This window comes from Oncorhynchus masou, chromosome 2 (assembly GCF_036934945.1).
Source record: "Oncorhynchus masou masou isolate Uvic2021 chromosome 2, UVic_Omas_1.1, whole genome shotgun sequence".
NCBI classification, from domain to species: Eukaryota; Metazoa; Chordata; class Actinopteri; order Salmoniformes; family Salmonidae; genus Oncorhynchus; species Oncorhynchus masou.
Genome location: NC_088213.1, coordinates 38,006,593 through 38,034,261, shown reverse-complemented (window position 1 = coordinate 38,034,261; position 27,669 = coordinate 38,006,593). Strand labels below are relative to the sequence as shown.

Below are 27,669 nucleotides of genomic sequence, written 5' to 3'. Positions count from 1 at the left end.
CCTCTGCACAAACACACACACACACACATACACACACTCTGCCGGCCGGCCGGCTGCGTGCTCCCGCCCACTACCATCTGCTCCTCTCATTAATTAGAAGACGGCCAACTTCACCTGCACCGCCCGCACTCAAATTACAATAATTACCTCTCACATGCACAAGCCCGCCACCCCGCTCCCCACCCCGCTGCACAGCACACTCCGGCTGCAGGTCACTGTGCTGTGACATTGTCACCTGGTGAACCAACCGGCAGGGGGACCAGGCAACAGACACTATCACCTTCAACCAACAGCATGGCCTACCCTGCCATGAGTGACCAATAAGGACACTCTCCTATTATAAACTGGTTACCAACGTAATTAAAGCAGTAAAAACAAAATGTTTTGTCATACCCGTGATATACTGTCTGACATACCACGGCTTTCAGCCAATCGGCATTCAGGGCTCGAACCACCCAGTTTATAATAGTATACAACCCCCTGGTCATACCTTCAGTATGTTTCTGCTACCACTGTGGGCTGAGTTATGACGCCTCAAAGTGGGGCTCTTAGTGTCTATGAGGACTGGTGTTTGTCAGGCAGCAGCCTGCGAGCTACACACTGCATGGTCTGCCTCTCTGCTTCTTTCCACAGAGGAGGCCGGTGAGACTCCATCACTGCACTATAACATCTCTCTATTGGCATGTGGCTTTGGCACAAGAGACCGTATCTCTTTTAAAATAACTTTTTTTTCTCCTGTGGTATTTTTCCATCTGCCCATTAAACGGGAGGGAAACATCCATACAACAGTGGTAGTAGCAGAGATGGGATAAACTCCAGTGGGGTAATGAATGGTTTTCTTTAAGAGAGGCACTTAATGATGAAGTGGGGACATCTGCCTTTGGAGAAGAGTGGCGGGCGGTGGGGATGTTTGGTGGTAATGTGCGGTAATGCTGACGGCTGTAGTGTGGTTTCACCTTTGGATCTCTCCATCTATTGTCTGTCTATTATCAGCTGATCTTTACCACAAGGGCCAATTGAATAGTCAATTCATGTGATGTCCTGCAGAGAAAATGTCCTCAGTTTTTACAGATGCATTTAGAGAAGAATCCACTGACGGATATCAGAGTTCGTGGAGGCTCAAGTGAGTGACTTTTTGGCCATGATGAGTCATCCACACAGAGTAATCTTTCTTTAAGTTACATTTATTTGTCTTTTATACACGGTGTATACAAAACATTAGGAACACCTGCTCTTTCCATGGCATAGACTGACCAGGTGAATCCAGGTGAAAGCTATGCTCCCTTCTTGATGTAATTCATTAAATCCACTTCAACCACTGTAGATGAACGGTAGGAGAAAATTGAGACGTGGATTGTGTACGTTTCAATTGAATGGGTGTATGGGCAAGACAAAGGATTTAAGAGCCTTTGAACGGGGTATGGTAGTAGGTGCCAGCCACACCGGTTTGTGTCAAGAACTGTAACTCTGCTGGGTTTTTCACGCCCAACAGTTTCCCGTGTTTATCAAGAATGGTCCACCACTCAAAGGACATCCAGCCAACTTGACACAACTGTGGGAAGCATTGCAGTCAACACGGGCCAGTATCCCTGTGGAACGCTTTCGACACCTTGTAGAGTCCATGCCCCGACGAATTGAGGCTGTTCTGAGGGCAAAAAGGGGAGGGGTGCAACTCGAATATTAGGAAGGTTTTCCTAATGTTCGGCATACTGAGTGTGTATCTAGTTTAGAATGTCTTCTAATCCTATTTAGTTTGAGATGTGTCATTAAATACTATTGCTTCCAACCCAATTCCTTCTGTCTTTCACTAGGCTAGAGCAATGTTGTTACTTTGTCTGTCTGGCAGCGATGCCAATAGGCTGTCTCATCGATGTGCTTCTTCTTCTACTCTCTGACGCCCAATACAGCTCTGCTCACTCATTATCCTGGCTGGCACAGACACCAGCTCCATATTGCATTTTCTGGCCTTGAAACTGAGAGGCGCCGTTTTGTGAATTGAATATCTGGCAATTGACCCACTGTGGAGTCTGATCATCACACCCATGAGATGAGAGATCGGAGTAAGTGCATGGGGGGGTTCACGGACGGGCAGCTGTCTTTCACCTGTACACCGCTAAAGGGGAAAAGAGAGGTGAGAGAGGCCTTTCAATTCCAGGCCACCTATTCCAGAAGTTCACACCATGGGAGATGATCAGGTTATTCCAGGTTATGTGCACATGTTAACCTAGGCTTCTAGAAACAGTTTGGCCCGTTCAGTTGGTGTGCGAAATACATCATCTACCACGCCTCTGTAACACATGATGATATCTTGTGAATATATACAACAGATTTGTGACAACAGGGCAGGTCCTGGTCCGAATACTTTGAACATGGATCCTTCCTTCAGTCACGTATCACTCAAGGACGGCGGCCACAAGATATCAAAACAAAATCAAGGCCTCTAGATGTGGGACTACTTTCAGTCGGTACTTTGACGTGGGAGTTGTGGTGAGGTACAGGTACTGCCACAGGAAGGAAGACACGACCGATGCGAGAGCACAAAGCCCTAGAAACCACAACCTTGACCGAACAACTGTATATTTACGCCTCCGTGTTCCATCACACAAGGAACTCTCCACCAGCAGAGACACCACATCATGTGCCGTTAGCTTCATTTAGTGTGGGCCTACTATACCTAGAAGAGCGCATTTATGTTAAGACCACCTGTATCCAGAGGAAGGCAGACGCCTTATGGCCCAACAATTGCTATGAACAATCATTGCTGGGAAAACTGGTCAAAAACATATTTATGTCAACGTGAAGATGTATTATCTTCTCTGTTGTTTGCGATGAAAAAGGCCTACTAGTTGTTGATAATAGTCTACCATTAATATTATAGGCCTATGAAAAGTTGTCTTATCAAGTGTCTGATATGGCTTATCGAAGCTACAATGCTTTCAATTTGGCTGATACATTGTTGCCTCTTCACCACAAATTCTACATCAGCACAATTGTTTTAGCCTATAATTGTATGTTTTTTTTTTCCAAATAAGAGAACCATCATCCCATTAATAGGGAAACATTTTGATTCAACGCCATCAATGGGGAAGCACTGAAACTATACTGAATACTAATGTTTACAGTTTAATAACATGAATGAAAGTTCCCGTAAAAATAGCTGACAATGATTTAGGCAACAACAACAAAAAGTCAAGAAAAACTGTATAATAACACATGATTTCTAATCGATAAGGGAATTATTTTATTGCCCTTGAAAATACAACTTTTGACATGCTATTTGACATAATATAGGAATTGCATTGGTTGTAATTTAAGATCTGCATAATAATGTCTGCAGTTATATTAACACCAGGGACATGTAAAATCACGTCTTTACTATGCTATGCTACCTAGCTAAATAGTGATTATCACCCAACCTCACCATCTAGCCTCGCCTATAGTTCATAAAATAGGTGTACAAATTCAAGGGTACAAAATAGGCTACACAATAAAATGCAATATGTGCTTTATGCCAGAAGCAACCGTGTCCAAACGTCTCTCTCGCATCGAACAAGCACACAATCAGTAGGCTATAATTTATCATTTGCAATAAACATGTAGCCTAATAGTGTGACTTACTTTGTGAAGGTCGGGTTCAGGTTCAGGTAATTGCAGCGAAAATAATCCAGACCAAAGAATGACGATTATAACGCTCCGATCCTCATTATTTGGAAGAAAGGATAAAGCCTTCGGAGATTTTGAACACCATTCATTAAGGTGTTATTCCTTCTCTCTGATAATGAAAGGTATTGAGAGAGAGAGAGAGAGGAGAAAAAAAAGATAAATTCGACACTTTTACAGTCAAACAAAAAAAAATATTTGTTTCCTTTGGATTCAAAGCGGTGTTGTTGACTTTTCGGGTTCAATAAATTATGAGGTAATTCACTTCTTATATATACATTGAAAACTATTTCGCAAAGCTAGACAGCTGTGCGATCCTTTAGTACATAGACGTCTTTGGTTTACTGTCCCGTTTTGATGGTAAAAAACAACAGTTTATCTGGATTTAGATGGGGGGGGAATCACAACTTCTCCGTTATCTAAATGTGAGCTGTTTCTTTAGATCTCATGTTCTGTTAGCAAGGATAGGATAATACAGTACAGAAACCACATAGATAGTTGATTTAGCTAAGTATTAACATTTGTGCTCACCGTCAGCAAACCGATACAAAATATCAATATTTTGTGTAATCTTAAAATTGTCAAGAGAAAATAGGCTACTTCACAAATCCGTGTCCGATGCGCGCCGTGGGTTTACATCCAATGTAAAAATATGAAATTCATCTGGGCGTATGGATCCTCTTGTTCCAAATGCTACTCCTCGGTAGACGACTTTGAAACAATCGTGCAAATTAGTTTACAATATCAAGTCTTTATACATCCGTAAAATGAGTCTCCCTTTGTTTGATTATGTCGAAGCTGAGTGAAAACACTCGGTTTTGCTCAGCAGACACCGCGCTTCTCAGACCGTCATTTGCCCACCGATCCAACTGTTCAGGCATCGAGGACCGCTCATTCCCACTGAAACAATTGGCTTGAGATGCTGTTGTCAACTCCAGTCAGTAAAAAACATTCATCATATTTCGAGCGCTTAAATGGTTCTCTTTGTTGTCGCTCATTTCGTGTTTTGGTTCATTTTTGTAGTTTTCGATTATTTTTGAGCTCGCGGGTCTAGTGTGCAGTCTTGTGATTCTCTCTATCCCTCTGTAGCCGTCTGTCTGCGTTTAAATCGCCATCTGGAGCAGGATGCGTACGGAGCTCCTAACCTCTCTCTCTCTCTCTCTCTCTCCCTCTCCTCCTCTCTCCTCATCAGATCTACGAGTTGACAGCCTCCTTGCTCGATTCTGCAATAGCATTGACAATTGACAGCACGCGTCTAATCTCCATATTGTCCATTTTTTTTTCTCGCATAATAAAACTCATGAAACTATGACCTCGCGCACACACACAGACACACACTATGCACAAATCCAGGCTATTGATTTATACTTGAAACAAGTACAGAAGTTTACATCATGTTCCTCAGTAAATTCTAGAAATGCAATGTTTTCACCCAGGTGAGGTTTTGACTTCTTCAGCCCTATTGGATTTCTTAACTCTCTTCACCGTCATAGGCCTATTGTATGTGCAAAGAAACAACGAATATTTGTAGCCTAGTGTTAAATTAGCCTAATTCCATAATTTAGTTTAGGATATATAGCCGACATCAAATGGTCAGAGGGGGTTGATAAAGTGTCAATACTGGCGTCTACAGTAGCTATAATACCATTCTCGAGTATTAATACCATTCTCTATGCATTCTGTATTGTCTGACATTTTCACCATAGAGAATCATTTCCCAAAGTCTACCCATGGGGGCCGCTGTTTCCTCACATCAGCAGACAGCAGCTCGAAAACCACCTCACTCGTCGCCTAGGCAATCTCCCAGAGCAATGCCCTCAACATCATCTCATCATTTCTACCAATGGCCACCCAATTAACTGCTCGTTCAGACACTTGACAATCAGTGAACATTTTCCTCTTACTTCTCAACAGACAATGGTAGAAAATAAATACACAATGTCTGCTTTAGCCTAGGGAGGCCTACTCTTGTTCACCTGACACTTTCGCCCATGGTCAAGGCGCATTTATTTGTCTGCACCAAAGAAAACAAGTGATAGGCAACAATATAGATGAAATAATATGTTTTAAAAAATACCGGTGTGCAGTAGCTATCACAAAAGGTGATTTTGGCTGAAAGGTGTCTGTAAACAATATAGTGGTTGGATTTGCACCTCCAGAATCTGCAGGCAAACACCATAGTGCGACTGTTCTACGGTCATTCCATCCTACATCCTCATAGTGTGTGTGTGTGTGTTTGAGTGAATGCTGCGTGTGTGTGTGTGTGTGTTTGAGTGAATGCTGCGTGTGTGTGTGTGTGTTTGAGTGAATACATATGATGGCTTTGCGTTTAGCACAAATGCCCATGCCTACTTAGCTAAGAGTTTGCCTCGTAGGCCTGTTTGCATTAGACACCGGAAATTTGAACAATTCTAAAAGTAAACGGTGCTTATTTATTGATGCATTGAACCGTCACGCACCACTGTTCATCTGGTTTCACTAGCTGAGAATTCTACACCCGTGTGCCCTTTACGCTTTGTTGCAGGCATGGGGGAAGAGGGGTAGCCTACTGAAGACAAAACAAACACTCTCCTCCTCACCTCTACTGTGTCTATAGAACTAACAAAGTCAGTCAAGAGTACACAGAGACAGCTGCTATCCAGTGTGTCCTGTCTCACCAGTCAGGTGTCTGGGGTGTGAGGTGTTCTCTTAGATACAGGTAAGAGGAACTGTCTGAAGGGGATACGTTGTTTCTGTGTATTACTGACCATCTCAGATGTCAAACAGGTTATGCAGTTTGGAGGTAATCCATTACATTTATAATCTGTATGATTATTGATATGATTAGTGAATGGCCACAGACCCATAAGCAAACCAGCAGGAACAGGGATCTCTATCCGCCATTATAACCAGGCATACGGGACTGGAGTGAGTGAGCTGTGGCCTAAAATGATTGCTCTCAGTTGGGGGGAGAACTGATAAGGTATATTGTGTAGTACCTGCCATTGCAATTTGTTCTTCTCTTTATGACAGCTGCCACGATTCTCTCTCTACCATATCAAAGTCTGATCCATCCAGTGAGCAGTCTCAGGATGAATCAGATATTCTACAGCTCTGTCTGCCTCACTCAGAGTTTTCTTGAGAAAGAGAGCTAGTTGTGTGTTGTTTACACACCAATCCATGCATTTCCGAAGATAAACAATTTCTCAATACTTACCGTTTTAATAATTCACACACCAACACTATAACTGGCTTCTGTGCTGCATTGGGCTTAGAATGGTGGGAGAATTAAACACACACACCCAGACCCTCACACACACCCCAATGCAAGTAACCCATCCTATCAGGGTTTCCATGTGGCATCCTGGGATTTGGATTGTCAGAGAGATGGATGGTGGATCGTCCCAGGACTTGATGGAGTGGTAAAAGTCCCTCTCTCTCCTGCTGGGGAGTTATAGCCTTGCATGTCCTGGCCCTGCAGGTCCATCTGAGGGCCAGTGTGTGTGTGTGTGTGTGTGTGTGTGTGTGTGTGTAAAACTGAACGTAAAGGTATGTTTTAGATTGAATATCCTTATGTTTTATGTTTACCTGGGTCCTTTGGTTTAATTTGAGTAAATAATACTGGATGTTGGAGAGGTGATGGGTGGGTAGGGGGGACCATGAGTGACAGTGTGTGGGGCATGTGGTGAAACCAAAAAGGATTCCTGTCACCATGATAGCATTATGATTGACAGCGTGCTATTCTCCTCTGGGAATACGGGCAGGCGGCTTGTCAGCTCCCCAATTGACAGCCCCTCATTCTTTTCTTAATTTTGTCTTTTGCCGGGTGATGTGTTGGATGGGATGACCCTCCATGTGGCGCGTCTGATAACTCCTCCCCACAACAGAAACACAAGGTGGGAACTAAATTGATCTCCCTCAATGAACTGAACTCCCTCCTTTCCCGACACTCGTCCTCAGAGCCTGACTTCCCTTTGATGGCATTAATGAACACAAATGACCCGGCTTTGTCTCCTCTCTCTTTCTCTCTCTCTTTCTCCCCTGTCTTTCTTTTGTTCTCTCCACCTCGTTGCGTTGCCTGTATCTGATGGTGGTGGAGGACTGGTCTGAGATGCGCAGGGTAGATTGAGGGGCTGATCATTGTGTGGGTATGGTAATGAAGGTCTCTGTGACAGACCGGGGACACACGGGGCAGCGGAGGCTCTACAGGGAGAGAACTCACAGAGGTCTGGACTGGAGCATTTCCTCCACTCACACATTGTAAATCCTTTCCTCTCGCTCCAGTCACAGGCTGGCTGGCGTGTTGAAAAGAGATAAGGCCGCTGTGCCTCTCGTCTGAAAGGAACGCAGCTCCATTGTGCTCTGCTGCTTGGATCCACATTCAGTGGACGCTGTTATTGAGTTGCCATTAAAGGCAGCAGTGTAAAAGTACATTATTTTGGGGAGAAGCGGTTAACACAAAATTGTCTCTTTCTCTCTAAATGGAAAACGTATCGTGCTCAGGATTATACTGTGTGTTCGTTGCTACACTTTCTGATGCAACCCACGGCACTGGTGCGACAAAGTAAACGCAAAATCAAATCAGATTCAATTTGAATGGGCCACATACACATATTTCGCAGATGTTACCGCGGGTGTAGCGAAAGCTTTTCACTATAGAAACATTCCCATGGTGGTTTTTGACACTCGCGTTGAAGTTTGCTATTTTGAGGTGGTGTGACCGTGGAAGCCGCGTGCTATCTGACAGCTTTCATATCAGCGTGGTGAATGTCTAAAGTCACCAGACAATGCCAAGGAATATAAAACACAGGATGAGAGAGAGACAGACAGAGAGTTCCTCCTCTCCTATAATGTAGCAACGGATCATTGCTCCGTCTAGTCAAGCACACGTTTGACGCTGGTTTTACAAATTGCATCCATATAGACCCTCTGACATTCTATTTGCAGTCGGGCAGTAAAGTGGCCGTTCTGAAGCACGGTGGGAATTTGAACTCAAAATGACGCTCTCTTCGTTTTAAACAGTAATTCTCCCACATGATTTTTAATTCGTAGCAGGGCCAGAGGACACACACGCACGCGCAAACACACACACACACACACACACACACACACACACACACACACACACACACACACACACACACACACACACACACACACACACACACACTGTACTCTGCTTCGCTCAGCGTCTGTGAAAGAGGAGACCCCGAGGTCAGCGGTGGCTGGTGACCAGCCCTGCTAAAGGATCAGGAAATAGCACCTCGTCAAAGTGAAATGTTTACTAAAGAGCAGGATGTAGGAGCAGGAGAGAAAGTCAATTGGGCAGCAGTAGAAAGTTCTCAATTTACCCTGTTTTCACCTGAATACATCCACATGTATTCAGGCAAGCAATTGTGTCCACATTGGCATGCAAGAGAGAGAGAAGGAGAATGTGTGTGTGCAGACAGTTGGTAGTGCTGGGACTGAAGATAGCAAGGAGAGGGGCATGGTGCACTGTATCAAGTAGCGAACATCTGTTCTTCACAGAAACCGCAAAGCTGGTGCAGATGAAATAGAGAGGATAACTGCTCCCTGTCTCTCTCTACCCCTGTCTCTCTTTACCCCCGTCTCTCTCTACCCCTGTCTCTCTCTATCCCCGTCTGTCTCTATCCCCTGTCTCTCTCTCCCCCTGTCTCTCTCTATCCCCTGTCTCTCTCTATCCCCTGTCTCTATCCCCTGTCTCTCTCTATCCCTGTCGTGCTCTACCCCTGTCTCTCTCTATCCCCTGTCTCTCTCTTCCCCTGTCTCACTTTATCCCCTGTCTCTCTTTACCAGCGTCTCTCTTAACCTCTGTCTCTCTCTACCCCTGTCTCTCTCTATCCCCTGTCTCTTTCTACCCCTGTCTCTCTCTATCCCCTGTCTCTCTCTATCCCCTGTCTCTCTCTATCACCTGTCTCTCTCTATCCCCTGTCTCTCTCTATCCCTGTCTCTCTATATCCCCTGTCTCTCTCTATCCCCTGTCTCTCTCTACCCTGTCTCTCTCTATCCCCTGTCTCTCTCTATCCCCTGTCTCTCTCTACCCCCTGTCTCTCTCTTCCCCTGTCTCTCTCTATCCCCTGTCTCTCCCTATCCCTGTCTCTCTCTACTCCCTGTCTCTCTCTTCCCCCTGCCTCTCTCTATCCCCTGTCTTTCTACCCCATGTCTTTCTACCCCCTGTCTCTCTCTACCCCCTGTCTCTCTATCCCCTGTCTCTCTCTACCCCCTGTCTCTATCTATCCCCTCTCTTTCTACCCCCTGTCTCTCTCTACTCCCTGGCTCTCTCTATCCCCGTCTCTCTCTCTATCCCTGTCTCTCTCTACCCCTGTCTCTCTCTACCCTGTCTCTCTCTACCCCGTCTCTCTCTATCCCTGTCTCTCTCTACCCCTGTCTCTCTCTATCCCTGTCTCTCTCTACCCCCTGTCTCTCTCTACCCCCTGTCTCTCTCTACCCCTGTCTCTCTCTATCCCCTGTCTCTCTCTACCACTGTCTCTCTCTACCCCCGTCTCTCTCTACCACTCTCTCTCTACCCCCTGCCTCTCTCTACCCCCTGTCTCTCTCTATCCCTGTGTCGTGTGTTTGGCTATGCCGGATTAAGTGATATGACATGCTATTCTATAAAATAATTTCTCCGTAATTAATATTACCTGATTGAGCTAATCATGTAAATGTAATTAACTAGAAAGTCGGGGCACCACGAAATAATATTTATAGAGCTGTTATCTTCCGAATAAACTCTTAAAGACCTAGTATTATTTTACATCAATAGCAGTCAATATTAATCGTCACCTTAATTCAGTCTCATCTGAAAGTTGTAAATTCTTGGTTATCTGCACGAACCCTGGCTAACAAGTTGAATCAGCAATACAAAATTGGGTTTAATTATTTATTTGCTAAATACCTAACTAATCACACAGAGTTACACATACACATAATTAATCATAACTTGATTACATATTACGTCATAAAGGAAAACGTCCCTAGCGGGCGGAACAGATATGACAGCTGGTTACGCAAAAGAAAACGGCTGGGTTTGAGTGAAAGAGCGGGAAGACTGAGGAACAAAGGGCGAAGCTGTGCTTTCGTAAATACAGTATCTTATGCATTCTAAATTACCGCCCATTTGGAAAAGGAAAATGCAATAACTATTTACTCTGAGCTGTGCTTCGGTAGGTTGGTGGTAGATGGAAGGCCGTGTTGCCCAACCGAGTCCTTTGAAGAATGTCTCTGGTTGTCAATTGGATACGTTGTAGTAACGTCGTTGTGTGGTAGACGGGATACTCTGTCTGTTCCTTCCTAACCTATGTTTACAGCTGCTGTTGCTAACTCAACGGCTAGGAGGTATCACTTCTGTTGTGAATAAGAGTTGAAGGTTCATACTATTCGCAACCAAAGCTCACGCTGATGTTGGCTTCATTCTGTAGTTATTATCTGAACCATTCTGACATCGGACCATCGACCTATATCCTCGAAACAGGAAGTCATATTGTCGCCAAGGGCTTATATAGGAAGAGAGAGGAAGGTGTGTTCATTTTAGAAGCTAAAATCACATTTCATCCCATCACAAATAATTTCATATTCAAACATTTAAATTGAACAACAATTCCATGTGAATCTGATAACTCTGATGTGTAGACTTTCCACTGTAGAGTTTATGTCATCTTATCATTGATGAGAACGTCTCAGATGACAACCGTACTGACATCATATTCATTAAGTACCACCGCATATGTTCCATTGGCCGGTTTACCAGAATATAGTGTCCCCCACCTTCTGATGTTCCCAGAATCTCTATGTTAACCAAGGGTTTTGCAAATGTAACATCAGTAGGGTAGAGAGAGGAAAAAGGTGGAAAGAGGTATTTATGACTGTCATGAATCTACCCCCCAGGCCAACGTCACGACACCTGTCTCTCTCTACCCCTGTCTCTCTCTACCCCTGTCTCTCTCTACCACTGTCTCTCTCTACCCCCTGTCTCTCTCTACCCCTGTCTCTCTCTACCCCTGTCTCTCTCTACCCCCTGTCTCTCTCTACCCCTGTCTCTCTCTACCCCTGTCTCTCTCTACCCCTGTCTTTATCTATCCACTGTCTCTCTCAACCCCTGTCTCTCTCTACCCCTGTCTCTCTCTACCCTTGTCTCTCTCTACCACTGTCTCTCTCTACACCTGTCTCTCTCTACACCTGTCTCTCTCTCTCTATCCCTGTCTCTCTCTATCCACTGTCTCTCTCAACCCCTGTCTCTCTCTACCCCTGTCTCTCTCTACCACTGTCTCTCTCTACACCTGTCTCTCTCTACACCTGTCTCTCTATACACCTGTCTCTCTCTATCCCCTGTTTATCTCTATCCCTATCTGTCTCTCTCTATCCCTGCCTGTCTCTATCCACCGTCTCTCTCTATCCCCTGTCTCTCTCTATCGATGTCTCTCTCTATCCACTGTCTCTCTCTATCCACTGTCAACCTCTATCCCCTATCTCTCTCTATCCCTGTCTCTCTCTATCCACTGTCTCTCTCAACCCGTGTCTCTCTCTACCCCTGTTTCTCTCTACCCCTGTCTCTCTCTACCACTGTCTCTCTCTACACCTGTCTCTCTCTACACCTGTCTCTGTCTCTCTATCCCTGTCTCTCTCTATCCACTGTCTCTCTCAACCCCTGTCTCTCTCTACCCCTGTCTCTCTCTACCCCTGTCTCTCTCTACCACTGTCTCTCTCTACACATGTCTCTCTCTACACCTGTCTCTCTCTACACCTGTCTCTCTCTATCCCCTGTTTCTCTCTATCCCTATCTGTCTCTCTCTATCCCTGTCTGTCTCTATCCACCGTCTCTCTCTATCCCAAAGGCTCTCTATCCCCTGTCTCTCTCTATCGATGTCTCTCTCTATCCCATGTCTCTCTCTATCCCTGTCTCTCTCTATCCACTGTCTCTCCCAATCCCTGTCTCTCTCTACCCCTGTCTCTCTCTACCCCTGTCTCTCTCTACCCCTGTCTCTCTACCACTGTCTCTCTCTACACCTGTCTCTCTCTACACCTGTCTCTCTCTCTCTATCCCTGTCTCTCTCTATCCACTGTCTCTCTCAACCCCTGTCTCTCTCTAGCCCTGTCTCTCTCTACCCCTGTCTCTCTCTACACCTGTCTCTCTCTACCACTGTCTCTCTCTACACCTCTCTCTCTCTACACCTGTCTCTCTCTACACCTGTCTCTCTCTATCCCCTGTTTCTCTCTATCCCTATCTGTCTCTCTCTATCCCTGTCTGTCTCTATCCACCGTCTCTCTCTATCCCAAAGGCTCTCTATATCCATGTCTTTCTCTATCCCATGTCTCTCACTATCCCTGTCTCTCTCTATCCACTGTCTCTCTCAACCCCTGTCTCTCTCTACCCCTGTCTCTCTCTACCCCTGTCTCTCTCTACCACTGTCTCTCTCTACACCTGTCTCTCTCTACCCCCCTGTCTCTCTCTATCCACTGTCTCTCTCTCTCTCTCTACCCCTGTCTCTCTCTACCCCTGTTTCTCTCTACCACTGTCTCTCTCTACCCCTGTCTTTATCTATCCACTGTCTCTTTCTATCCCCTGTCTCTCTCTATCCCTGTCTCTCTCTATCCACTGTCTCTCTCTACCCCTGTCTCTCTCTACCCTTGTCTCTCTCTACCACTGTCTCCCTCTACACCTGTCTCTCTCTACACCTGTCTCTCTCTACCACTGTCTCTCTCTATCCCCTGTTTCTCTCTATCCCTATCTGTCTCTCTCTATCCCTGCCTGTCTCTATCCATCGTCTCTCTCTATCCCCTGTCTCTCTCTATCCATGTCTCTCTCTACCACTGTCTCTCTCTACACCTGTCTCTCTCTACACCTGTCTCTCTCTCTCTATCCCTGTCTCTCTCCATCCACTGTCTCTCTCAACCCCTCCACTGTCTCTCTCTACCCCTGTCTCTCTCTACCACTGTCTCTCTCTACACCTGTCTCTCTCTACACCTGTCTCTCTACCATCCCTGTCTCTCTCTACCACCTGTCTCTCTCAACCCCTGTCTCTCTCTACCCCTGTCTCTCCTACCCCTGTCTCTCTCTATCCACCACTGTCTCTCTCTACCCCTGTCTCTCTCTGTCTGTCTCTCTCTACCCCTGTCTCTCTCTACCACTGTCTCTCTCTACCACTGTCTCTCTCTACACCTGTCTCTCTCTACACCTGTCTCTCTCTACACCTGTCTCTCTCTATCCCCTGTTTCTCTCTATCCCTATCTGTCTCTCTCTATCCCTGTCTGTCTCTATCCACCGTCTCTCTCTATCCCAAAGGCTCTCTATATCCATGTCTCTCTCTATCCCATGTCTCTCACTATCCCTCTCTCTCTCTACCCCTGTCTCTCTCTACCCCTGTCTCTCTCCACCACTGTCTCTCTCTACACCTGTCTCTCTCTACACCTGTCTCTCTCTCTCTATCCCTGTCTCTCTCTATCCACTGTCTCTCTCAACCCCTGTCTCTCTCTATCCCTGTCTCTCTCTATCCACTGTCTCTCTCAACCCCTGTCTCTCTGTACCCCTGTCTCTCTCTATCCACTGTCTCTCTCAACCCCTGTCTCTCTGTACCCCTGTCTCTCTCTACCCTTGTCTCTCTCTACCACTCCCTCTCTCTACACCTGTCTCTCTCTACACCTGTCTCTCTCTCTCTATCCCTGTCTCTCTCTATCCACTGTCTCTCTCAACCCCTGTCTCTCTCTACCCCTGTCTCTCTCTACCACTGTCTCTCTCTACACCTGTCTCTCTCTACACCTGTCTCTCTCTACACCTGTCTCTCTCTATCCCCTGTTTCTCTCTATCCCTATCTGTCTCTCTCTATCCCTGCCTGTCTCTATCCACCGTCTCTCTCTATCCCCTGTCTCTCTCTATCCATGTCTCTCTCTATCCACTGTCTCTCTCTATTCACTGTCAACCTCTATCCCCTGTCTCTCTCTATCCCTGTCTCTCTCTATCCCTGTCTCTCTCTATCCCATGTCTCTCTCTATCCCTATCCCTGTCTCTCTCTATCCCTGTCTCTCTCTATCCCATGTCTCTCTCTATCCCTGTCTCTCTCTATCCACTGTCTCTCTCAACCCCTGTCTCTCTCTACACCTGTCTCTCTATATCCACCGTCTCTCTCTATCCCCTGTCTCTCTCTATCCCTGTCTCTCTCTATCCACTGTCTCTCTCAACCCCTGTCTCTCTCTACACCTGTCTCTCTATATCCACCGTCTCTCTCTATCCCCTGTCTCTCTCAACCCCTGTCTCTCTCTACCACTGTCTCTCTCTACCACTGTCTCTCTCTACACCTGTCTCTCTCTACCCCTGTCTCTCTCGATCCCTGTCTCTCTCTATCCACTGTCTCTCTCAACCCCTGTCTCTCTCTACCCCTGTCTCTCTACCCCTGTCTCTCTCTACCCTGTCTCTCTCTACCACTGTCTCTCTCTACACCTGTCTCTCTCTACACCTGTCTCTCTCAATCTTTGTCTCTCTCTATCCACTGTCTCTCTCACCCCTGTCTCTCTCTACCCCTGTCTCTCTCTACCCCTGTTTCTCTCTACCACTGTCTCTCTCTACCCCTGTCTCTCTCTATCCCCTGTCTCTCTCTACCCCTGTCTCTCTCTACACCTGTCTCTCTCTATCCCCTGTCTCTCTCTACCCCTGTCTCTCTCTACCACTGTCTCTCTCTACCCCTGTCTCTCTCTACCCCTGTCTCTCTCTACCACTGTCTCTCTCTATCCCCTGTCTCTCTCTATCCACTGTCTCTCTCTATCCCTGTCTCTCTCTATCCACTGTCTCTCTCAACCCCTGTCTCTCTCTACCCCTCTCTCTCTCTACCCCTGTCTCTCTCTACCCCTGTCTCTCTCTACCACTGTCTCTCTCTACCACTGTCTCTCTCTCTATCTCTCTATCCCTGTCTCTCTCTATCCACTATCTCTCAACCCCTGTCTCTCTCTACACCTGTCTCTCTCTCTCTATCCCTGTCTCTCTCTATCCACTGTCTCTCTCAACCCCTGTCTCTCTCTACACCTGTCTCTCTCTACCACTGTCTCTCTCTACACCTCTCTCTCTCTACACCTGTCTCTCTCTACACCTGTCTCTCTCTATCCCCTGTTTCTCTCTATCCCTGTCTCTCTCTATCCCTGTCTCTCTCTATCCACCGTCTCTCTCTATCCCAAAGTCTCTCTATATCCATGTCTTTCTCTATCCCTGTCTCTCTCTATCCCTGTCTCTCTCTATCCCTGTCTCTCTCAACCCCTGTCTCTCTCTACCCCTGTCTCTCTCTACCCCTGTCTCTCTCTACCACTGTCTCTCTCTACACCTGTCTCTCTCTACACCTGTCTCTTTCTCTCTATCCCTGTCTCTCTCTATCCACTGTCTCTCTCAACCCCTGTCTCTCTCTACCCCTGTCTCTCTCTACCCCTGTTTCTCTCTACCACTGTCTCTCTCTACCCCTGTCTTTATCTATCCACTGTCTCTTTCTATCCCCTGTCTCTCTCTATCCCTGTCTCTCTCTATCCACTGTCTCTCTCAACCCCTGTCTCTCTCTACCCCTGTCTCTCTCTACCCTTGTCTCTCTCTACCACTGTCTCCCTCTACACCTGTCTCTCTCTACACCTGTCTCTCTCTACCACTGTCTCTCTCTATCCCCTGTTTCTCTCTATCCCTATCTGTCTCTCTCTATCCCTGCCTGTCTCTATCCATCATCTCTCTCTATCCCCTGTCTCTCTCTATCCATGTCTCTCTCTATCCACTGTCTCTCTCTATCCACTGTCAACCTCTATCCCCTGTCTCTCTCTATCCCTGTCTCTCTCCATCCACTGTCTCTCTCAACCCCTGTCTCTCTCTACCCCTGTCTCTCTCTACCCCTGTCTCTCTCTACCACTGTCTCTCTCTACACCTGTCTCTCTCTACACCTGTCTCTCTCTCTCTATCCACTGTCTCTCTCAACCCCTGTCTCTCTCTACCCCTGTCTCTCTCTACCCCTGTCTCTCTCTACCCCTCTCTCTCTACCACTGTCTCTCTCTACACCTGTCTCTCTCTACCCCTGTCTCTCTCTACCACTGTCTCTCTCTACCACTGTCTCTCTCTACACCTGTCTCTCTCTACACCTGTCTCTCTCTACACCTGTCTCTCTCTATCCCCTGTTTCTCTCTATCCCTGTCTGTCTCTATCCACCGTCTCTCTCTATCCCAAAGGCTCTCTATATCCATGTCTCTCTCTATCCCATGTCTCTCACTATCCCTGTCTCTCTCTACCCCTGTCTCTCTCTACCCCTGTCTCTCTCCACCAGTGTCTCTCTCTACACCTGTCTCTCTCTACACCTGTCTCTCTCTATCCCTGTCTCTCTCTATCCACTGTCTCTCTCAACCCCTGTCTCTCTCTACCCCTGTCTCTCTCTACCCTTGTCTCTCTCTACCACTGTCTCCCTCTACACCTGTCTCTCTCTACACCTGTCTCTCTCTACCACTGTCTCTCTCTATCCCCTGTTTCTCTCTATCCCTATCTGTCTCTCTCCATCCCTGCCTGTCTCTATCCATCATCTCTCTCTATCCCCTGTCTCTCTCTATCCATGTCTCTCTCTATCCACTGTCTCTCTCTATCCACTGTCAACCTCTATCCCCTGTCTCTCTCTATCCCTGTCTCTCTCCATCCACTGTCTCTCTCAACCCCTGTCTCTCTCTACCCCTGTCTCTCTCTACCCCTGTCTCTCTCTACCACTGTCTCTCTCTACACCTGTCTCTCTCTACACCTGTCTCTCTCTCTCTATCCCTGTCTCTCTCTGTCCACTGTCTCTCTCAACCCCTGTCTCTCTCTACCCCTGTCTCTCTCTACCCCTGTCTCTCTCTACCCCTCTCTCTCTACCACTGTCTCTCTCTACACCTGTCTCTCTCTACCCCTGTCTCTCTCTACCACTGTCTCTCTCTACCACTGTCTCTCTCTACACCTGTCTCTCTCTACACCTGTCTCTCTCTACACCTGTCTCTCTCTATCCCCTGTTTCTCTCTATCCCTATCTGTCTCTCTCTATCCCTGTCTGTCTCTATCCACCGTCTCTCTCTATCCCAAAGGCTCTCTATATCCATGTCTCTCTCTATCCCATGTCTCTCACTATCCCTGTCTCTCTCTACCCCTGTCTCTCTCTACCCCTGTCTCTCTCCACCAGTGTCTCTCTCTACACCTGTCTCTCTCTACACCTGTCTCTCTCTCTCTATCCCTGTCTCTCTCTATCCACTGTCTCTCTCAACCCCTGTCTCTCTCTATCCCTGTCTCTCTCTATCCACTGTCTCTCTCAACCCCTGTCTCTCTGTACCCCTGTCTCTCTCTATCCACTGTCTCTCTCAACCCCTGTCTCTCTGTACCCCTGTCTCTCTCTACCCTTGTCTCTCTCTACCACTCCCTCTCTCTACACCTGTCTCTCTCTACACCTGTCTCTCTCTCTCTATCCCTGTCTCTCTCTATCCACTGTCTCTCTCAACCCCTGTCTCTCTCTACCCCTGTCTCTCTCTACCACTGTCTCTCTCTACACCTGTCTCTCTCTACACCTGTCTCTCTCTACACCTGTCTCTCTCTATCCCCTGTTTCTCTCTATCCCTATCTGTCTCTCTCTATCCCTGCCTGTCTCTATCCACCGTCTCTCTCTATCCCCTGTCTCTCTCTATCCATGTCTCTCTCTATCCACTGTCTCTCTCTATCCACTGTCAACCTCTATCCCCTGTCTCTCTCTATCCCTGTCTCTCTCTATCCCTGTCTCTCTCTATCCCATGTCTCTCTCTATCCCTGTCTCTCTCTATCCCTGTCTCTCTCTATCCCATGTCTCTCTCTATCCCTGTCTCTCTCTATCCACTGTCTCTCTCAACCCCTGTCTCTCTCTACACCTGTCTCTCTATATCCACCGTCTCTCTCTATCCCCTGTCTCTCTCTATCCCTGTCTCTCTCTATCCACTGTCTCTCTCAACCCCTGTCTCTCTCTACCACTGTCTCTCTCTACCACTGTCTCTCTCTACACCTGTCTCTCTCTACACCTGTCTCTCTCTCTCGATCACTGTCTCTCTCTATCCACTGTCTCTCTCAACCCCTGTCTCTCTCTACCCCTGTCTCTCTCTACCCCTGTCTCTCTCTACCCCTGTCTCTCTCTACACCTGTCTCTCTCTACCCCTGTCTCTCTACCACTGTCTCTCTCTACACCTGTCTCTCTCTACACCTGTCTCTCTCTATCCCTGTCTCTCTCTATCCACTGTCTCTCTCAACCCCTGTCTCTCTCTACCCCTGTCTCTCTCTACCCCTGTCTCTCTCTACCACTGTCTCTCTCTACACCTGTCTCTCTCTACACCTGTCTCTCTCTATCCCCTGTTTCTCTCTATCCCTATCTGTCTCTCTCTATCCCTGTCTGTCTCTATCCACCGTCTCTCTCTATCCCAAAGGCTCTCTATATCCATGTCTCTCTCTATCCCATGTCTCTCTCTATCCCTGTCTCTCTCTATCCACTGTCTCTCTCAACCCCTGTCTCTCTCTACCCCTGTCTCTCTCTACCCCTGTCTCTCTCTACCCCTGTCTCTCTCTACCACTGTCTCTCTCTACACCTGTCTCTCTCTACACCTGTCTCTCTCTCTATCTTTGTCTCTCTCTATCCACTGTCTCTCTCAACCCCTGTCTATCTCTACCCCTGTCTCTCTCTACCCCTGTTTCTCTCTACCACTGTCTCTCTCTACCCCTGTCTCTCTCTATCCCCTGTCTCTCTCTACCCCTGTCTCTCTCTACACCTGTCTCTCTCTATCCCCTGTCTCTCTCTACCCCCTGTTTCTCTCTACCACTGTCTCTCTCTACCCCTGTCTCTCTCTATCCCCTGTCTCTCTCTACCACTGTCTCTCTCTATCCCCTGTCTCTCTCTATCCCCTGTCTCTCTCTATCCCTGTCTCTCTCTATCCACTGTCTCTCTCAACCCCTGTCTCTCTCTACCCCTCTCTCTCTCTACCCCTGTCTCTCTCTACCCCTGTCTCTCTCTACCACTGTCTCTCTCTACATCTGTCTCTCTACACCTGTCTCTCTCTCTCTATCCCTGTCTCTCTCTATCCACTATCTCTCAACCCCTGTCTCTCTCTACCCCTGTCTCTCTCTATCACTGTCTCTCTCTACACCTGTCTCTCTCTACACCTGTCTCTCTCTATCCCCTGTTTCTCTCTATCCCTATCTGTCTCTCTCTATCCCTGCCTGTCTCTATCCACCGTCTCTCTCTATCCCCTGTCTCTCTCTATCCATGTCTCTCTCTATCCACTGTCTCTCTCTATCCACTGTCAACCTCTATCCCCTGTCTCTCTCTATCCCTGTCTCTCTCTATCCACTGTCTCTCTCAACCCCTGTCTCTCTCTACCCCTGTCTCTCTCTACCCCTGTCTCTCTCTACCCCTGTTTCTCTCTACACCTGTCTCTCTCTACACCTGTCTCTCTATCTCTATCCCTGTCTCTCTCTATCCACTGTCTCTCTCAACCCCTGTCTCTCTCTTCCCCTGTCTCTCTCTACCCCTGTCTCTCTCTACCCCTGTCTCTCTCTACCCCTGTCTCTCTCTACCCCTGTCTCTCTCTACACCTGTCTCTCTCTACACCTGTCTCTCTCTACACCTGTCTCTCTCTATCCCCTGTTTCTCTCAATCCCTATCTGTCTCTCTCTATCCCTGTCTGTCTCTATCCACCGTCTCTCTCGATCCCAAAGGCTCTCTATCCCCTGTCTCTCTCTATCCATGTCTCTCTCTATCCCATGTCTCTCTCTATCCCTGTCTCTCTCTATCCACTGTCTCTCTCAATCCCTGTCTCTCTCTACCCCTGTCTCTCTCTACCCCTGTCTCTCTACCACTGTCTCTCTCTACACCTGTCTCTCTCTACACCTGTCTCTCTCTCTCTATCCCTGTCTCTCTCTATCCACTGTCTCTCTCAACCCCTGTCTCTCTCTACCCCTGTCTCTCTCTACCCCTGTCTCTCTCTACCCCTGTCTCTCTCTACCACTGTCTCTCTCTACACCTGTCTCTCTCTATCCCCTGTTTATCTCTATCCCTATCTGTCTCTCTCTACCCCTGTTTCTCTCTACCACTGTCTCTCTCTACACCTGTCTCTCTCTACACCTGTCTCTCTCTATCCCCTGTTTCTCTCTATCCCTATCTGTCTCTCTCTATCCCTGTCTGTCTCTATCCACCGTCTCTCTCTATCCCCTGTCTCTCTCTATCCATGTCTCTCTCTATCCACTGTCTCTCTCTACCCCTGTCTCTCTCTATCGCCTGTCTCTCTCTACCCCTGTCTCTCTCTACCCCTGTCTCTCTCTACCCCTGTCTCTCTCTACATCTGTCTCTCTCTACCCCTATCTCTCTCTATCCCCTGTCTCTCTCTATCCCTGTCTCTCTCTATCCACTGTCTCTCTCAACCCCTGTCTCTCTCTATCCCCTGTCTCTCTCTATCCCCTGTCTCTTTCTATCCCTGTCTGTCTCTATCCACCGTCTCTCTGTCCCCTGTCTCTCTCTATCCCTGTCTCTCTCTATCCACTGTCTCTCTCAACCCCTGTCTCTCTCTATCTCCTGTCTCTCTCTATCCCCTGTCTCTTTCTATCCCTGTCTGTCTCTATCCACCATCTCTCTGTCCCCTGTCTCTCTCTATCCCTGTCTCTCTCTATCCACTGTATCTCTCAACCCCTGTCTCTCTCTATCTCCTGTCTCTCTCTACCCCTGTCTCTTTCTATCCCTGTCTGTCTCTATCCACCATCTTTCTGTCCCCTGTCTCTCTCTACCCCTGTCTCTCTCTATCCCCTGTCTCTCTCTACCCCTGTCTCTCTCTACCCCTGTCTCTCTCTATCCCTGTCTCTCTCTATCCACTGTCTCTCTCAACCCCTGTCTCTCTCTGTCTCCTGTCTCTCTCTACCCCTGTCTCTTTCTATCCCTGTCTGTCTCTATCCACCGTCTCTCTGTCCCCAGTCTCTCTCTATCCCTGTCTCTCTCTATCCACTGTCTCTCTCAACCCCTGTCTCTCTCTATCTCCTGTCTCTCTCTACCCCTGTCTCTTTCTATCCCTGTCTGTCTCTATCCACCGTCTCTCTGTCCCCTGTCTCTCTCTACCCCTGTCTCTCTCTATCCCCTGTCTCTCTCTACCCCTGTCTCTCTCTACCACTGTCTCTCTCTATCCCTGTCTCTCTCTACCCCTGTCTCTCTCTACCCCTGTCTCTCTCAACCCCTGTCTCTCTCTATCTCCTGTCTCTCTCTACCCCTGTCTCTTTCTATCCCTGTCTGTCTCTATCCACCGTCTCTCTGTCCCCTGTCTCTCTCTACCCCTGTCTCTCTCTATCCCCTGTCTCACTCTACCCCTGTCTCTCTCTACCACTGTCTCTCTCTATCCCCTGTCTCTCTCTATCCCCTGTCTCTCTCTACCCCTGTCTCTCTCTACCACTGTCTCTCTCTATCCCTGTGTCTCTTTATCCACTGTCTCTTTCAACCCCTGTCTCTCTCTATCTCCTGTCTCTCTCTACCCCTGTCTCTTTCTATCCCTGTCTGTCTCTATCCACTGTCTCTCTGTCCCCTGTCTCTCTCTACCCCTGTCTCTCTCTATCCCCTGTCTCTCTCTATCCCCTGTCTCTCTCTACCACTGTCTCTCTCTATCCCTGTCTCTCTACCCATGTCTCTCTCTACCCCGTCTCTCTCTATCCCCTGTCTCTCTCTTTCCCCTGTCTCTCTCTCTATCCCCCCTCTCCCCCCTTTCTCTCTCACATTCTCTCGCTCCCTCTAATTCTCTCTTTCTCATGATGATATCCTTCACTGACCCATCCCCCATCATCCTTGTTTTATACCCCTCTCTGTTAAGAGAACTAACATGTAATACAATCCAGTTGTGTGATGGAGGATGATAAGGTTGTTGATGAAGACAGAGAGGTAGGGTAGAAAATATGTCAACCTTGGAGCCACATGTCCTCAACACAGGAGTAGCCATTGAAGCGTGTGCACTGTAAATACATAAATGTCTCTCATGCACATAAAGCATATGCCTTTCTCTAGCCATGGAGGATTAGGAAGAGCTGAGCTTTTATGAAACCTATGATAGGAATAATCCAAAGCTTCGTTGTGATTTCATTCCACCTTTTCCCTCAAAGTCTCTGTCTAGATTCAGTCCACCCTTCCATCCTCCCTCTCTCCCGCCCCCCTCTCTTCCCCTGCCCTCCCCTCTCTCAGGGCCGGCTGTGAGGGTGTGCTGGTGTTGGCGGGCGGCAGTTCCTCATTGTGGTGTGCTGTGTGCTGTGTGCTGTGTGCGCGGTGATAAGACACAGGGAGAGGAGCCAGCGTGCCGACATATCCCTGCCACTGTGGTTATCAGCCACCGCAGCTGTGCCTGAGCCCTGCGACATCTGCTCCCTCACAGGAAGCCTGCGCCGCGTCTCATAATGCCTCACACACACACACACACACACACACACACACACACACACACACACACGCACGCACGCACGCACGCACGCACGCACGCACGCACGCACACACACACACACACACACACACACAAAGAAAATATCACAAGGCCACTATCATTATGATGCCTGAACGGTACCCCCCCAATAGGTAAACTACCTGATCAGACAAAGAGTTTTGTTTATAGGGACATTGGTTCCTCCCTGGAACATGAGGCAAGCCTGACGGATGGGGCCAGCGTTTACCTCAGTTCTGCTGGGTTTTTATCAGAGAATTACAGGGGACGCTTATGACTAAGCCTAATTATAGAGTGCTTATCACTGAAATGTCCACAAAGCTCATTACTGCCATGAAATGGGAGCTGCCGCAGGTAATTCACTATGTTGGGTATTAGTTCTCCTCTAAGACGACACCCCTTTTAAATATTTAGAGTCTATAAAGTACAGCTTTAATGTCTGATGCTTTTCATGTGTTTCTCTGCTACTGGCCTCATTGATTTGTGAAGTTTTTACCTAAAGGTACTACTCCAGTTTTTACACCACTTTAAGAATCAGTTACCAGATTTTCATTTACATTGTTGACAGCATGTGCTTGAAAACAGTCCTCTCAGTGTTGAAGGAGGAGATTTGAGAAAGGAAGAAAGTATGAGACTAAGATAACAAGGACATCCCATTTCCTTAGTGTTGTACCATATTTCTCCCTTAGCCAGTGATGCTGTTGAATGTGCTGGTCAGATGGCTAGAAGCTAACAGACAGGAGAGGGATGGGGAAGGGAGGGGACCCCAGTAACCTAACTAACAGCCCTGATAGGGTCAGTAGTGTTTCTCGGGGTCCTGACCTGGGCTTGACAATGAATGAGCCTCACTCAACCCTCCACCTTCCAACCTCCCCTACCCTTCCACCCTCCCCTACCCTTCCACCCTCCCCCTACCCTTCCACCCTCCCCTACCCTTCCACCCTCCCCTACCCTTCCACCCTCCCCCTACCCTTCCACCCTCCCCTACCCTTCCACCCTCCCCTACCCTTCCACCCTCCCCTACCCTTCCACCCTCCCCCTAGCCTTCCACCCTCCCCTAGCCTTCCACCCTCCCCTAGCCTTCCACCCTCCCCTACCCTTCCACCCTCCCCTACCCTTCCACCCTCCCCCTACCCTTCCACCCTCCCCTACCCTTCCACCCTCCCCCTAGCCTTCCACCCTCCCCTAGCCTTCCACCCTCCCCCTAGCCTTCCACCCTCCCCTACCCTTCCACCCTCCCCTACCCTTCCACTCTCCCCCTAGCCTTCCACCCTCCCCCCTAGCCTTCCACCCTCCCCCTACCTTTCCACCCTCCCCCTAGCCTTCCACCCTCCCCTACCCTTCCACCCTCCCCCTACCCTTCCACCCTCCCCTACCCTTCCACCCTCCCCCTAGCCTTCCACCCTCCCCTAGCCTTCCACCCTCCCCTACCCTTCCACTCTCCCCCTAGCCTTCCACCCTCCCCCTAGCCTTCCACCCTCCCCTAGCCTTCCACCCTCCCCTACCCTTCCACTCTCCCCCTAGCCTTCCACCCTCCCCCTAGCCTTCCACCCTCCCCTACCCTTCCACCCTCCCCTACCCTTCCACCCTCCCCCTAGCCTTCCACCCTCCCTAGCCTTCCACCCTCCCCTACCCTTCCACTCTCCCCCTAGCCTTCCACCCTCCCCCTAGCCTTCCACCCTCCCCTACCTTTCCACCCTCCCCTACCCTTCCACCCTCCCCTACCCTTCCACCCTCCCCCTAGCCTTCCACCCTCCCCTACCCTTCCACCCTCCCCTACCCTTCCACCCTCCCCCTACCCTTCCACCCTCCCCTACCCTTCCACCCTCCCCCTACCCTTCCACCCTCCCCTACCCTTCCACCCTCCCCCTAGCCTTCCACCCTCCCCTAGCCTTCCACCCTCCCCCTACCCTTCCACTCTCCCCCTAGCCTTCCACCCTCCCCCTAGCCTTCCACCCTCCCCTACCTTTCCACCCTCCCCCTAGCCTTCCACCCTCCCCTACCCTTCCACCCTCCCCCTACCCTTCCACCCTCCCCTACCCTTCCACCCTCCCCCTAGCCTTCCACCCTCCCCTAGCCTTCCACCCTCCCCTACCCTTCCACTCTCCCCCTAGCCTTCCACCCTCCCCCTAGCCTTCCACCCTCCCCTAGCCTTCCACCCTCCCCTACCCTTCCACTCTCCCCCTAGCCTTCCACCCTCCCCCTAGCCTTCCACCCTCCCCTACCCTTCCACCCTCCCCTACCCTTCCACCCTCCCCCTAGCCTTCCACCCTCCCCTAGCCTTCCACCCTCCCCTACCCTTCCACTCTCCCCCTAGCCTTCCACCCTCCCCTAGCCTTCCACCCTCCCCTACCTTTCCACCCTCCCCTACCCTTCCACCCTCCCCTACCCTTCCACCCTCCCCCTAGCCTTCCACCCTCCCCTACCCTTCCACCCTCCCCTACCCTTCCACCCTCCCCTACCCTTCCACCCTCCCCCTAGCCTTCCACCCTCCCCTACCCTTCCACCCTCCCCTACCCTTCCACCCTCCCCCTAGCCCCTCAGGAAGCCCAGAGGGAAGTCCCCATCCTAAGGTCCTCACCAGCCTGAACCCCTTTCCCTCCCCGTCCACTTGGACATATGTGCCACTGACTTCCAATGTCTTTACAGTGTAGGGTTTTGACAGCAAACTATGCTTTCAGTAATGAAAACAAGTTGGGGTCTGCTTTGACCTTGAAAATCAAATGACAATTTATTTTTATACGTTTCACCATAGTTACAGAAGCTACAGTAGGAAGCTAATTTCCATGTCTTGTCTGGAGCATGTGGCGCTAACTCAACGCAACCTGATTACACATCAATCACTCCAACGTAATGAGGAGAAGTGACAGCAGGAGTTTCTCCACAATCACTCGTCACTGTAGCGCACTGCCAACAGAGGCACAGCCTGTAGTACTTCTCATAACACAGAAAAGGATCACCACCTACCTTGGTTGGCTGTGCGGTGGCTCCTGGTTGCCAGGTTGGGGTTGCCAGATTCCAGCCTGTGAGAGGTCCGTCTGCACAGCGTCCCCCTGTGACTGGTCAGCATCACCGTGGGAACCCTGGGAGGAGAGGTCAAATTGGCCGAGGTGGAGGCTGAGGTTGAGGCTCTCCGTAGGTCAGACCTCCTCTGTCGCTCCAGGTGGACCTCGGCGGCCATACTCTGCATCCCCCCTCCCCACAGCAGTAATCCACAACGCTGTCCTGTCCTCTGTGTGTTTCTAGTGCTCTCGACGGGACAGGGGACACACTAAACCACACAAGTCACTTTCTCTGTGTGTAGACCGGAGGGTCGATGTCCTTTCTCCTGTGTGCTTAGGGTGCTTACCGACTGACAGACTGACTGACTGACCCACTGACTGACTGACTCATCCAGGCCTGGGGAGATCACAGAGTGAGTCCTCTTGCTCTCATGATTAGAACATGAGCCCAGCACAGCCAGATCACATGGCTGCCAGACAGAGAGAGATGTCTTTTTGTACTCGACTTCTTCTTCCTCCCACTCGAACAAGACTTTCTTTAAAGTTCCCCTTCCTTTTTACTTTATGCAGCTAACAGTCTTCAAATGACTCTTCCTTTACCTCGTACTTTCTTCCCGTCCACGACACGTCACCTCAGATGGATCGCGGCGCCACCAGACTTGTGTAATTATCCGATACTCTTTCTCTCCACCCAGTAGTCTCTCTCTCCCCTTCTCTTTCTCCGACTCACTCAACAGGAGTGTGTGAGGTAACAGTGTGTGTGTGTGTGTGTGTGAGTGGCAGGGGAAGGTCAGCTAGCCTCGTGGCTCCTCGTTTCCTCGTTGTTCCGGCTGAGGGGCAGTGCACTGGCCTGAACCCTCCTCTAGTCCACACAGTGAAAGCAGAGCAGTGGCGCCCGTGTGAGCCGGGACTGAGTGCAACTGTAACAGTGTGGGTGTGTGTCTGTGTGTCCCGACCCCGCCGTGTGAAAGGGTGGTTCCCCAGGGGAAGGTAAACAGTGCTGCTGGGTTGTGATAGCGGTCGACACCAGGCCTCGGCCTCCGTTGGGGCTTCCTCTGGCAGGAACCAGCTGTGTCTGTGGCCAGGCCGGGCAGCGCTGTCTTCCCTTTCCCTCCGGACACAGACAGGGCTCCTCCTGTTCCTAACACTTCCTCCCTACACCCTTCACTCCACCTCTCCTTCCCTCCGCCCAGCCAGCCCTACCCCCAACTTACTTTGAACCCTATGGATAGCTCTGCCCCCCTGACGCTGTCCTTAGGGGTGTTGTTTCACCCCCTGGTTAGATACCGAGGGTCCTGTCCTCCCTTACTGTGGTTCTGTCAGTCCAGACGTCAAGTGTCCCCCTGCCCTGGCCTCTCAGTTCTGGTGTCCCAGTGGTGTGTGTGTGTGTGTGTGTGTGTGTGTGTGTGTGTGTGTGTGTGTGTGTGTGTGTGTGTGTGTGTGTGTGTGTGTGTGTGTGTGTGTGCGTGCGTGCGTGCGTGCGTGCGTGTGCGTGCGTGTGTGTGCGTGCGTGCGTATGTGTGTGTGAACGCTCCAGCAGGGCCGGGAGGTAAAATCAGTAACAGGGGTTCCTC

At 49.3% G+C, this 27,669-nt stretch overlaps 1 protein-coding gene across 5 annotated transcripts in view; it reads right to left on the bottom strand.

Annotated features, from left to right (window-relative positions):
• Positions 1-27,406, bottom strand: part of LOC135504494 (protein CBFA2T3-like) — a 68,222-nt gene extending 40,816 nt beyond the window's left edge. For 2 of the 5 annotated variants that reach the window (XM_064923137.1, XM_064923161.1), the window contains exon 1: positions 26,061-27,405. In XM_064923137.1, coding sequence (XP_064779209.1) covers positions 26,061-26,283 — 223 coding nt within the window. In that variant the 5' untranslated portion in view covers positions 26,284-27,405. Of the gene's footprint in view, positions 1-3,618; positions 4,823-26,060 lie in introns of those variants that run through there. The other 3 variants (XM_064923145.1, XM_064923153.1, XM_064923169.1) reach the window with 3 other exon arrangements.
• Between the last annotated feature and the right edge of the window lie 263 nt (positions 27,407-27,669).